The sequence below is a fragment of the Phodopus roborovskii genome, unplaced genomic scaffold, assembly GCF_943737965.1.
Source record: "Phodopus roborovskii unplaced genomic scaffold, PHOROB, whole genome shotgun sequence".
Taxonomy (NCBI): Eukaryota; Metazoa; Chordata; class Mammalia; order Rodentia; family Cricetidae; genus Phodopus; species Phodopus roborovskii.
Genome location: NW_026125546.1, coordinates 2,559,755 through 2,571,113, shown reverse-complemented (window position 1 = coordinate 2,571,113; position 11,359 = coordinate 2,559,755). Strand labels below are relative to the sequence as shown.

The 11,359-nt window shown below is 47.5% G+C and overlaps 1 protein-coding gene across 1 annotated transcript; it reads left to right on the top strand.

Annotated features, from left to right (window-relative positions):
• The first annotated feature begins 5,922 nt into the window (after positions 1-5,922).
• Dlx6 (distal-less homeobox 6) lies at positions 5,923-10,151 on the top strand. The gene is made up of 3 exons (XM_051177138.1): positions 5,923-6,484; positions 7,727-7,920; positions 9,762-10,151. Exons 1-3 carry the CDS (start codon positions 6,031-6,033, stop codon positions 10,011-10,013), a joined length of 900 nt encoding a protein of 299 aa, XP_051033095.1. The 5' UTR covers positions 5,923-6,030; the 3' UTR covers positions 10,014-10,151.
• Positions 10,152-11,359: the final 1,208 nt, after the last annotated feature.

Genomic DNA, 11,359 nt, shown 5'->3' with positions numbered 1-11,359 from the left:
GAAAATCTGGTTCTAAACAAAGGAAAAGGGAACTGGCACAGTGGCAATTCAGAGATTTATTTTTTTCAACCATAACTTCCAAGAGCTGGCAAATCTGTGATCCTCTAGGGAAATTTTTATTTAGAAAGAATGAGTAATAAATTGTCTTCCCACTTACTGAGATGTTTTAAAAATAAGAAACGTGTCTGTGAACAGATAAATTAAAAAGTCATGTAAAATGTGTGTATATATACACACACGCATTGGAAGGTGGTCAACCACAGAACATGCCTTTTTTTCTCACCAATGAAAAAGGTTTACACTTACATTTTTGTTTCCATTATACAAGAGGATGCTTTTCATCCAGGTTTCCCTGAAGAACTGTGCCAAGCCTGGCTCTCTCTTCATAGAGAGATGCTTGCTATGGCTTTATTATTGTTACTGCTGATGAAGAGATGAAAGAATTAAGCAGGAGATGCTTCCAGGCATGTCGGAAGACACTGGGCAGCTATATTAACTCCTTATTAAGCCTAAAAATAGTCTGCCATTTCCTGTTGATGCTTGTTCCCTGCCAGTCTAGGACTGCATTTATCCTTCGATGGTCAGGGGTCCTGCTTTTCAAAGACAGTAAATGAAAGCTAAGGCTCCTTCCATCTTCCTTTGCTCTGCTATACTCCCCAGCAGGGCAAATATGGAGCCCAGGGAGGTCAGCCTTGATTTAGCCTATATATTGAAAAGACAAACATCTGCATTTATCATGTTTAAAAACTAACTGTTTAAGTAAGCATTGTGGGGTCCTTCTACCCTCTTCTCCCTTGGGCTGAGAAAAAAAAAAGTTTATGTATTAAAGATTGGGGTCCAAAGTTTGCTGAAATAAGCAAGCCAAAGACTGAAAGAGAGAAGGAAGGGAAGGAGGAAGAGATAGGGAGGAAAGGCAGGCAAATATGTTTCCATGCACATCTCAAAGCCAAGAGGTGGGAAGCAGAGCTATTCTCAACCTTTTCCCTCAGTTTTCTCAAGTAAGAAAGCATTGGGTGGAAACACATCCAGAAATGAGTCTAGGGAGCAGGGAGATAATGTTGAATCTGAAGACCTAGGTAAGACCAGGAAATCTCAGATTTCAAAAAGTCTACAACTGAAGCCTTTAGGTTGAGACTTGCTTAGTTGATAACCTTCAAATGAGACAGCTTTGAAAACCTCCTGGATGTCTGTTCTGGGTTGTGGTTTCCCAGGTGCCCATTCTTGGGACTCAGGAAAGGGTTATGTCCACAAACTTCAGTGACTATTCCTTCTGGGCATATAGTAAATATACCCAAGTTTAAGCTCAGTGTGGGGGAACCTGAGAGAGGAAGATAGTAACATAGGCACTACGGTTTTATTGCTAGAGAAAATGCCTACAAGGTTTCAGCATTTTATTGCCTACGCTGGTTCTTTGGGCTACTCCTGAAGGTGCCATCATTAGCCTGGGTCAACAAATGGAAAGGGGTAGTTTTCTCTCCTGCCCTGGAGCTTTTACAGGTGTGTGTGTTGGGGGCGGGAAGAAGGTTCCTGAGCTCTAGCACATCACATACACTTTCCTTACACACTTATACTATACTCACAGAGAGAAGGGGGAAGGGAAGGAGAGAGAGAGGGAGAGAGAGAGGGAGAGAGAAAGAGAGAGAGAGAGAGAGAGAGAGAGAGAGAGAGAGAGAGAGAGGAGAGTATTTTACTTTGAATGGGGAAAAGAACTAGCAGGAATTTTTTTTTTTTTCCATCAGTGTCTCCTATTGAGAAGGGGTTTCTTAACGTGGCTATGTAAATCAACACCAAGTTATTTCTTTGAATTCAAAGGCCATTTATCCAGGTCTAATTTCTTTAGAATTAACGTGATAACTGAGCCCAACTTAGCAACCAAACCCAGCCAAGTCCTGGATGGCTTGAATGTACTACCACAGCCCCCACCGAGATTGCAAACCTCTCTGGGAGACTCAGGCATTCTCAGTCCAGCAAGTGTACGCAAACATCCCCAGAACTAACCTAGGGCAATTCCCAGACCCAATGAGCCCTCTCCTACACACCTACCCTGCAAGACAGAAGCGGGAGGTGTCAGAGGGCAGTGTGATAGTTTTCTTTCTACTTGTCGTGGATAGAAGCGGTGTAGCTCCAACATCTCAACACCTCAACACCTTCAAAAGTGAAGTGCAATTTAGGCCGCCAAACCCCCTTCCTAAAACTTTAATGAATGTGATTCTTATCTTACTGTCACCCCCCCCCCAATAAAAACCCGCTTAGGCCTCCAGATTTGATTTGTAAGTTTACTTGTATTTTGAATGATAAAGGCTTCTGTGGCCTTACTAGCCCTCCTTCCCCTCCCACTGGCAAGAGTTGGCGGAGGTTCCCCAGAGGGCTAGACAAAGAAGAAGAAGCCTGGACTGCGCGGGAGGCGCCGAGGCTGAGAGCCCCTGAGGTGTACGCTTTTTTGCAAGGCTCTGAAAAGCCCCAAGTTTTGCCTTTAGCCAAAGGGCTGGCAGCAGGTTACACTAGGGTAAAGTAGGGGTGATTTCTAGTGCCCGTTTCGAAATTTAACTAAGCTAGCCCAGACACCAGGTGAGAGACCAGGAAAGGAACTGCACAACTTCAGTTGGAGCAATGGGACTTGGGCTCCAGAAAGTCGCTGCAAAGAACGCTGCACCTAAGCTGGTGGCAGATGCCACTTTGTGGAAGACACTGGCCACCTACCTTTGAATCACAGTAGTCTTCCGTCCTCTACTGCCTGTACTAGTGGTATGGCCATTCATACTATTCTACCCCGAATGAACACACCGACACTGCTGCCCAGTATGGTAAGACCTCTTGCTCGTCGCACTTGCTCAAAGCCCAGCCGGGTTCACCCAGCAAATCTCAACAAAACCTACATCACACACAACTAACCCCCTAACTGCACACTTGCACCCCAGGAATAGAACGTAGGGATTTTATCCTCTACCTACGGAGGAGGGATAATAGAACAAACAGGACACCTGAGCAGACAATTCCAGCCTGACTGGCTTCTTCACACTTTAAACAAACGAGAAGGAAATCCCTTTGCAAACAGACGCTGCGCGCCTAGGATCTGGAGCTTAGGTGGTGAGGGGATTTTTCCCGGGCCCCAACACCTTCACCCAGCTCCAGAAGCTACCAGAGTTGCGTGAGTCAGTAGACGAAGCGCTGCACCTGCGAGCGTTAAGAGAGAGAAGCGGAAAAGCATACCGGAGAAACGCCTTCGCCGTGTTTAACAGCAAGCTGCAGGGTACAGAGTAATAAAACTGCCATGTCTACCTGATGACTTTGAGGACATTACGAGCTGGGCGCGCAGCCCGGGTGCACAACCGGGTGGGGGTTGCATCTCTTTCCCTGATTTCCCTTTCTGCACCCCATCAGTTCTTTACCCGGCCCATCTTTCATTTTTCTAGAAGATGTTGCAGTTTTAATTCACCGACGATTTGTAAACGCGTGGATCGCGTTACAGGTTCGCGTGTTAAACTGCACCTCTTGTTAAAAGGGAAGGAACAAGGGACGTCACTTAAAAATGAATTCAGAGTTACTGAACCGACTCCCGGGACTCAAGAAGTTAAGCGTGGCGGACTGGGCAAAGGACGAGGGAGCAAATGTAGCTGCCCTCAACACTCAAAAGAAAACCGGCGGGTCTTCTGATAAAATTAAAGAAGGAAAGAATAGAAAAGAGGAAAGGGAAAGGCAAACTTGCCAGCGGGCTTCTGAAGACCCCGGACTTGGAGCTAAGAAAGTCAATTAACATAAGGAGCAGTCGGCCAGGCACAATCAGGAAATTGAGCAGCTCGGTCTCCTACCACCCTTTTCTGGAGTTCCAGTGGCAAGCAGCGCCACTAAATTCTCTATTCTAGGGATCCTGGGGTCGTGTAGCTTATGGGCTACAGACAAGTAAGGTGCAGAGATGTCCCAGTAGTTTTTCAAAAGGACGACTCATTCCACCAACTTCCAGACACCCCTACACTACACCGGATTGCTACCACGCACATTTCCCCTTGTAATCAAAAGCTCGTAATTAGTCCCTGAGCCCACCGAAAGTGGGCACCTAACCCGGGGGGAGTAAAGTGGGGACCCTCAGATTTTGCCCACTCAAACTACCTTGTCTGATAGCGCGGCTTCCCGGAGTCTACCTGCGGTCCCGGGACCCAACCCCGGTGAGGCCTGGCTTGCCCTTCTCCGCGCCTAGAGTTGGATCGGGTTCTCCTACCTGGTGGCTGGGCCTGAACGTGGCTGCCTGGTCTCCGTTGTCCCTGCTCCGCAGTTTGGACCTAAGAGAGTCTGGAGACCCGAGGGAGAGAGGCTAGATCCGAAGCCCTGAGCTGCTCCAAACTTAATGTCTTTCCCCAGTCCATCTTTGAAACAGAAGTGGTTCTACCACCTGGATGTGCGGATATAAACCCCTTGCAAATAATAAATGGATTAATAATAACAAGGTATGAAGTTCTTTTTATAGAAAAAAAGGAGAGAATTGAAACTAAATGCGGCAGTTAGACAACCATTTTGATAAGAGGATAATTGAGGCGACACTGGTGTATAATTAGAGGATAATTTATGCTATATCCACTTTTATTCCACCTCCCAAAATAAACCCAGTCCATAATCATTACAGGCAAATTGTTCTGAATTTTATAGCAGCAATTTGAACAAAGTACTGCAGTTAATCATGGGAGATTTTTGTGTATTCCTGATTAGAACTCTAATTGCCTCCTTCCAGAAAGTAAAAATAACTGTAAAACGACTCTATTTTTATCATTAACAATGTTGACAATAAAATAAAATCAATTGGAATTGTAATCGAGAGACAAATTTAGGACGAAGGCACTTTTACTTGGGTAGTTTATATTGTAATCAAGATTTGCCAAACCACTAACCAACCGCATGTATCATTTGCATATATTTGAAAGCATTACAGTAGCTTCTGTTTTCAATAGGGGGAAAAAAATGCATTACTGTCAGCCCTCCAACGACTCCCTTTCAGAACAGACTGCTGCGTTCTGGGCTGGGAGGTGCTGCTCCTCCCTTGGGGCGTGGGGGGGTCAATATATAGGAAATAGGACCTAAAACAGCAGGAATCTCGCCAGAACAAGGTCTGAGTTTTCATTCTTTACTACCCTCCCCATGAGATGGAGCCCAGATGTGGGGTCCTTCTTCCCTCTACTATTTCAATAAAGAATTTCTAGGAAAACCCACCATAACAAGGCGATCCCTTGGGAGTAGAGTAGGGTTGGGGTCTTGAGGGAGGGGTAAAGTCAAGTGAAGGAGGGGGGTCTGGCTTTAAATGCTAGGGCCACTGCTTCTGAACACAGACAGCCTGAAAGGGTGCAAGTGAATTCAAAGAGATCAGCTTCCAGCCAGGCTGTTCCAAGTCTCCAATCCTGGAAACAAGAGTTCCAGGATGCGTCGGCAGCCTACCGGGCGCCTCCCTCCACCGCTGCTTGCTTTTAGCTCCTGGCGGACCCAGGTTGCAGCTCTGGGATGATATTGTAGTTACTTAAGGTAGGAGAAGAACTCCGCAAGCAGCGCACACGCCAGTAGAAGCGGTGCGCCTGTGACGTCAGGGGGCGACTGACCAATAGGGAGGCGCTGCCCTTTGGAGACAAACCATTCGACTCGTGGCGTCTGCATCAAGTCTGAAAGCAGACGCGCAACTTTCGCAGAATCCACCTTAAAATCTCTGCCTTAAACTGCACCAGCCCCCAAAAAATCCAAGGGGGGAAAGAAAGGGGGGGAGAAGAGAGCAGATACCCCCTCCCCCTCTCCTCTCCCATCCCTCCCCCTTCCTCCTCCCTTTGGGTTAACAAGGCCCTGTTCACTATATCTCTTTATATTAAATATATATATATTAGAGAAGAGCGAGGAAGAGAATCACCTCCGCCCCCTCCTTTTTAAAATTTAAAAAAAAATTTTTTTTTGCAAGGATCCCGAGAGCTAAGGTGGCTGCAAAGGGGAGAGCGGCGCGAGCCAAGTGGGGGAGGGTGGAGGAAACCCGGGAGAAGGCTTTCTCCAGCCCCCAAAGTTTTGATGATGACCATGACTACGATGGCTGACGGCTTGGAAGGCCAGGACTCGTCCAAATCCGCCTTCATGGAGTTCGGGCAGCAGCAACAGCAGCAGCAGCAGCAGCAACAGCAGCAACAGCAGCAACAGCAGCAGCAGCAACAGCAGCAGCCGCCGCCGCCGCCACCGCCGCCGCCGCCGCAGCCGCACTCGCAGCAGACCTCCCCGGCCATGGCAGGCGCGCATTACCCTCTGCACTGCTTGCACTCGGCCGCGGCGGCGGCGGCGGCGGCCGGCTCCCACCATCACCACCACCAGCACCACCACCACGGCTCGCCCTACGCGTCGGGCGGAGGCAACTCCTACAACCACCGATCGCTCGCCGCCTACCCCTACATGAGCCACTCGCAGCACAGCCCTTACCTCCAGTCCTACCACAACAGCAGCGCGGCCGCCCAGACGCGCGGGGACGACACAGGTGAGAGGCCGCTTAGGCAGCCAGCTTCTCCCGCCTCCCCACTGCCTCCCACCCCTCCCGCCCCGCTCACTTCCTCCACGCCGGGGCCTCTGCCGGCCCCCTCCTGCGAGCAGCCCTGCGCGCCCCCAGCCGGGCCCCGTGCGCTCCCGATCTCCTGGCGCCTGCCTGCGGGCCTCTCGCGTCCCGGCCCTCCCCGCCGCCGTGGACCCCTGGCTGGCTGGCCCTGAGGCCGGCCTGGTTCCCCTGCCTCCTGCGCGCGGTTCCCACTGCGCCCCCCACCCCCGGACTGTGTGCTAGTCTCGCGCCACGGTCCTCGTTGCGCCCTCCAGCCCACTGTCTCCACTCGCCCTCTGCCTTGTCCCTTCCCTCTGGCTGTAACCCGCGTTTGTCCGGACTGGGAACATTTCTGGGCCAGGACTGAACAGCTAGTTAAGCTTCCCACCCCACGCCGGGCAAGCAGTGGCCTACTTTGCGTGGGGCACCTGGTGCGCCTTGATGACTTGGAACGAAGCTGTGACGGCCGATAGATTCAGTTAAACTAATGGCTATTGGGCTTTTTCTTACTCCATGTGAGCTTTGAGGTGTCCCCTGCCCCCTATCCTGACCCGGCCCCCTCTCTCTGGGTTTTGGATAGTACTTTGGCCGCTCCTTTGTTCTTGAAGGCAAAGCAGAGGGCCTGGGGTTGATAGCTCTCTGTTGTCCAGAGAGTTGCAGCCTGCTCTAGGGTTGCACTGAGCTCCTGATTGTCTGTGGATTTTGATCCACACGAGCAGAATCGTTTCGAACATACGGAAGGGACTTGGAGCACTAAGCTTGTAGCTGAATGACACAAAACCAACTGGCCACGTAAACACCCGGGTGGCTCAGATACAGCTTCAGGCATTGTAAAAACCCAGGCCAAAAAGCCGCTCTCTGTCCAAAGAGCAGAAGCCTCTCAGAGCCGGGACTCAGGAAAGCCGCCGGTGCTGTCTCCGCTACTGCGGAGCGCCGCTATTAAGCAGCGGGCTTCCGAGACTCGACCACTACCATGCATGCATGCATTGTTAGGCCTAGAGGCACGGTCAGAGGGGAGCTTCCATAGCCTCTGGGGACACAATGGACCCAGGTAGTTCAGAGTATAGTGGGGATACTACGAGGAACCCTTTTTCAACTTGGGTGAACTCCTTACAGGCCTTGTCACATAAAGGGAGAAGGCAGCTGTGGCCTCATGGGTGACCGCTCCTCTGTGTCATTTGCTTACAGATCAACAAAAAACTACAGTGATCGAAAACGGGGAAATCAGGTTCAACGGAAAGGGGAAAAAGATTCGGAAGCCTCGGACCATTTATTCCAGCCTGCAGCTCCAGGCTTTAAACCATCGCTTTCAGCAGACTCAATACCTGGCCCTTCCCGAGAGAGCCGAACTGGCTGCTTCCTTAGGACTGACACAAACACAGGTAATTCCCGAGAAGCCCAAGTATCCCTGAAATGCTGGCCCCGCTTGCAAATCGTGCAGAGAGCACACCAGGAGGAATTCTTGGCCTAGTCAACCAAGGATGGAAGGAAATAAATGACAAATGCTTGTGCTCCAGTCGCGCACTTTCCTGGGATCACACAGTTTGGAACAAATGACATGGTATTGAATACTGGATTGGATTTGCATATACACCAACCCTCTGCGACCCCAGCTGAGCCTAGCATCTTTTGGTGAACAAAAGTATTCAATCAAATCCGATTCCAGAGCAGAATAGCAGAATAACATGAAACAAAACGAGTGTGTGTGTGTGTGTGTGTGTGTGTGTGTGTGTGTTTTGGAGGTGGGGGGGCAGCTAGGAAGCAAAACAAGGCCCTTTCTTAAGGACCCTTTTTGTGTCCCCTGTGAGCTAATAAGGATTTCAACTCATTGACATAGGAAGACAACTTAGGAGCTGTGACAACAGCAAAAGTTAACTAGACATATTTTCCAGTAGTGTCATAAAGGCATCCATGTGCCAGCCATTCACTCCAGGATGGGTAAGGTAGGGTTTTCTGAAGATTGCTTTAAGCTCAGTGGTTAAATCATCCTGGCACCAAATAGTGCAGGTTGAGGCACCTCCCTGAAGCACAGAACTTGACAGAATTGAAAAAACAAAGAGAATATTTCCCAAATTATGGCCTGGGACGCCACAGATAACAGTCCTGCTGACTTGAAAGATGTACTGGACATTTCAGATTTCACAGAAAGGGGCCTAGAGGTGAGTACACCAGGCTGCCCTCTCAAGCCATCAGTTATGGCAAATGCATGGGGTGAGGAGACCTATGATGACATTCACCGTCTTCATGCAGCAGGGGTACTTTGGGCCTTACAGACAGTTGCCAAAGACCATATAGAATGGTGTGTTCAGGCTTCATCCCTGAGCTCTTTTCCATTAGCCTGTTTTCTATTGCTATGTTGCCACTGAACATATTTGAGGTTTGCTATGAAAGGGCTCCATAACTCTTATTATTCTTGGAAAAACAGATTCAGGAATTTTGAAGTTAAACCTGTATCATAGATTTTCTTTCATCAAAAAAAAAAAAAAAAAAAAAAAAAAAAAGGGTTGTTGACCTAAATAAGCTGCCAACAGAGATTTCTGATTCACGTGTGGTTTTCAGAAGCCTTTGACTTTTAGTAGCTATCCCAATCATGTGATGATTGATGACCTCTGTTTGCTTAAGCAATATACTAGGTAGGGAATGGGGGTGGTGCATTTCTTAATGCATGCAGAATTGGAAGACTATTTATGTCTGGAGAAAGATATCCCAGGCATATCCCATGGCATGTGCACACTATACATAGGTATGTTCAAGGTTACTGGGTTATGAACATACAGCCTTTAATCAATTCGTAGTCATTTGCTACTTGGATATGCATAGCATTGAAGGCTTTGGGGTTGATAAATATAAAAACTGAGTAATAGGAGGAGGCAAATTCAGTTGTATGATTGTGATCAGAAATCTACTCCACTTAAATGTCCATAAAATTTTGGTTCACTGATCTCATTTGATTTACTTATAATTTTACGCTGATACCTTAATACCTAAGCTAGGATTCAACCCAAGAATCATGCGGAATCTAGAATCCTAACAAGATATCCAGTAGGCCTAGAGTGGAGGGATGGAAATGGTTGTAGGAAAATGGAGGGAGGGGCTGGGAATGGGCTTTTTGGAATTATTATGGTTGTTTTGTTTGTTTTTATATTGCTTCTTGAGCCTAGGATGACATTGAAGGCACCGGTTTGATGTTTATCTGGCCTAATGATTGCTGCCTTTCTTGCAGGTGAAGATATGGTTTCAGAATAAACGCTCTAAGTTTAAGAAATTGCTGAAGCAGGGCAGTAACCCCCATGAGAGTGACCCTCTCCCTGGTTCAGCAGCCCTGTCACCACGCTCGCCAGCGCTGCCTCCGGTGTGGGACGTTTCTGCCTCCGCCAAGGGCGTCAGTATGCCCCCCAACAGCTACATGCCTGGGTATTCGCACTGGTACTCCTCACCACACCAGGACACCATGCAGAGACCACAAATGATGTGACTTGTCTGAGTGGACGGCCTCGGGGCTTCTGAAGGAAGCACGGGGGATCCAGGACTCACCTGCATCTGCCAAACAGCCTAAAGGATGAGCTCAGAGGAGCTATCTCTGTGACCTGGGGGTCTCTCTCTCTCTCTCTCTCTCTCTCTCTCTCTCTCTCTCATCCTCTTCTCTTCCTCCCTTTTCTTTCCTTGTTTTCTATCCCTTTTAATCTTGCTTCATCTTTCATTTTTATTTCTTTCCACCTTTCTTTTTCCCCTTCCAATCTCTTTTCTTCAGTAACCTTAGTAAGTTTGCAACTGAGAGAAAGAGAGAAAGAGAGAAGCAGAGAGCCAGAGAGAGAGAGAGAGAGAGAGAGAGAGAGAGAGAGAGAGAATGGCTTCTGTGCCAGTGTTCTGGAAGCCCATCACTGTAAGGTTATTTTCCCTCACACCTTGGGATCCAGGCCCCGAGCCTCTTCTTTGGGATTCTCCATCAAAATGACAGGTTTTTTTTTTTTTTTTTGTTTTTGTTTTTGTTTTGTTTTGTTTTTTTTTTTTTTTAACAGACATTCTACACCTGCAGAACAATCTGCACAAACATGGCAGCATTTTTACTTGTTTAATGAGTTTAAGACATTACATGGTGAAAGACAAGGATTTTGGACTCCTGAATTTTTACTTACCAATCCAAGAGTAAGAGAAATAGGAAGAAAAAGAAGAAGAAAAAGAAGAGCCCCCAATATCCCTTCTCTAAAGAAAAGGAAAATTGGCTGTCAAATTAGAACATTACCACAAAGGAAATGATGCATGTCTTATCTAAATGCAATGGCCAGGGACCATGATTCAACTACATACAAACACTAACAGCAACAAGAAAGATGCTCTTTGCATAACCCACCTCCAAACTCTGAATCAAGAAAGACCAAGGAAACAACCAAAATCACTATTCTATTGCTTTGACACCTTTCCCTAGGTGAACAGTGGCATTCACTAAGCTAATAGGGACGTTTATATCAAGAAACATTTCTGTATATATTGTTGAATTTTAGTTGTATATATACTTTGTATGTTTTTGTCTTCTTTCATATACGGAGTAAAAGCCACAAAATGTTGGGAGTGTCCTCTATTTCTCCATGGGTTTCTGCCTCTCCATCTTTCCTGCCTTTTTGTTATATATTCCTTTTTTTAATTCTTCTAAAATAATTTCTGTTTCTTAATATGGGGTGTCCATACATACTTATCAAGTGCCTGAAGAGATGTCAGCTTGCACCACAAGCCTTTGTCTTAGCTTCTTTAACATGAGCTGTGGATGTTTTCTCAGCCTCTCGTTTTAATTTTGTTGTGATTCATACACACTTTTGCATTTTT

What these genes read in the sequence shown, in the direction of transcription:
- Dlx6 (XM_051177138.1), top strand. Translation starts at nt 6,031, where the DNA reads ATGATGACCATGACTACGATGGCTGACGGCTTGGAAGGCCAGGACTCG. An exon ending in GACGCGCGGGGACGACACAG is followed by an intron (nt 6,485 to 7,726) that starts GTGAGAGGCCGC and finishes ATTTGCTTACAG; the next exon opens with ATCAACAAAAAACTACAGTG. An exon ending in TAGGACTGACACAAACACAG is followed by an intron (nt 7,921 to 9,761) that starts GTAATTCCCGAG and finishes CCTTTCTTGCAG; the next exon opens with GTGAAGATATGGTTTCAGAA.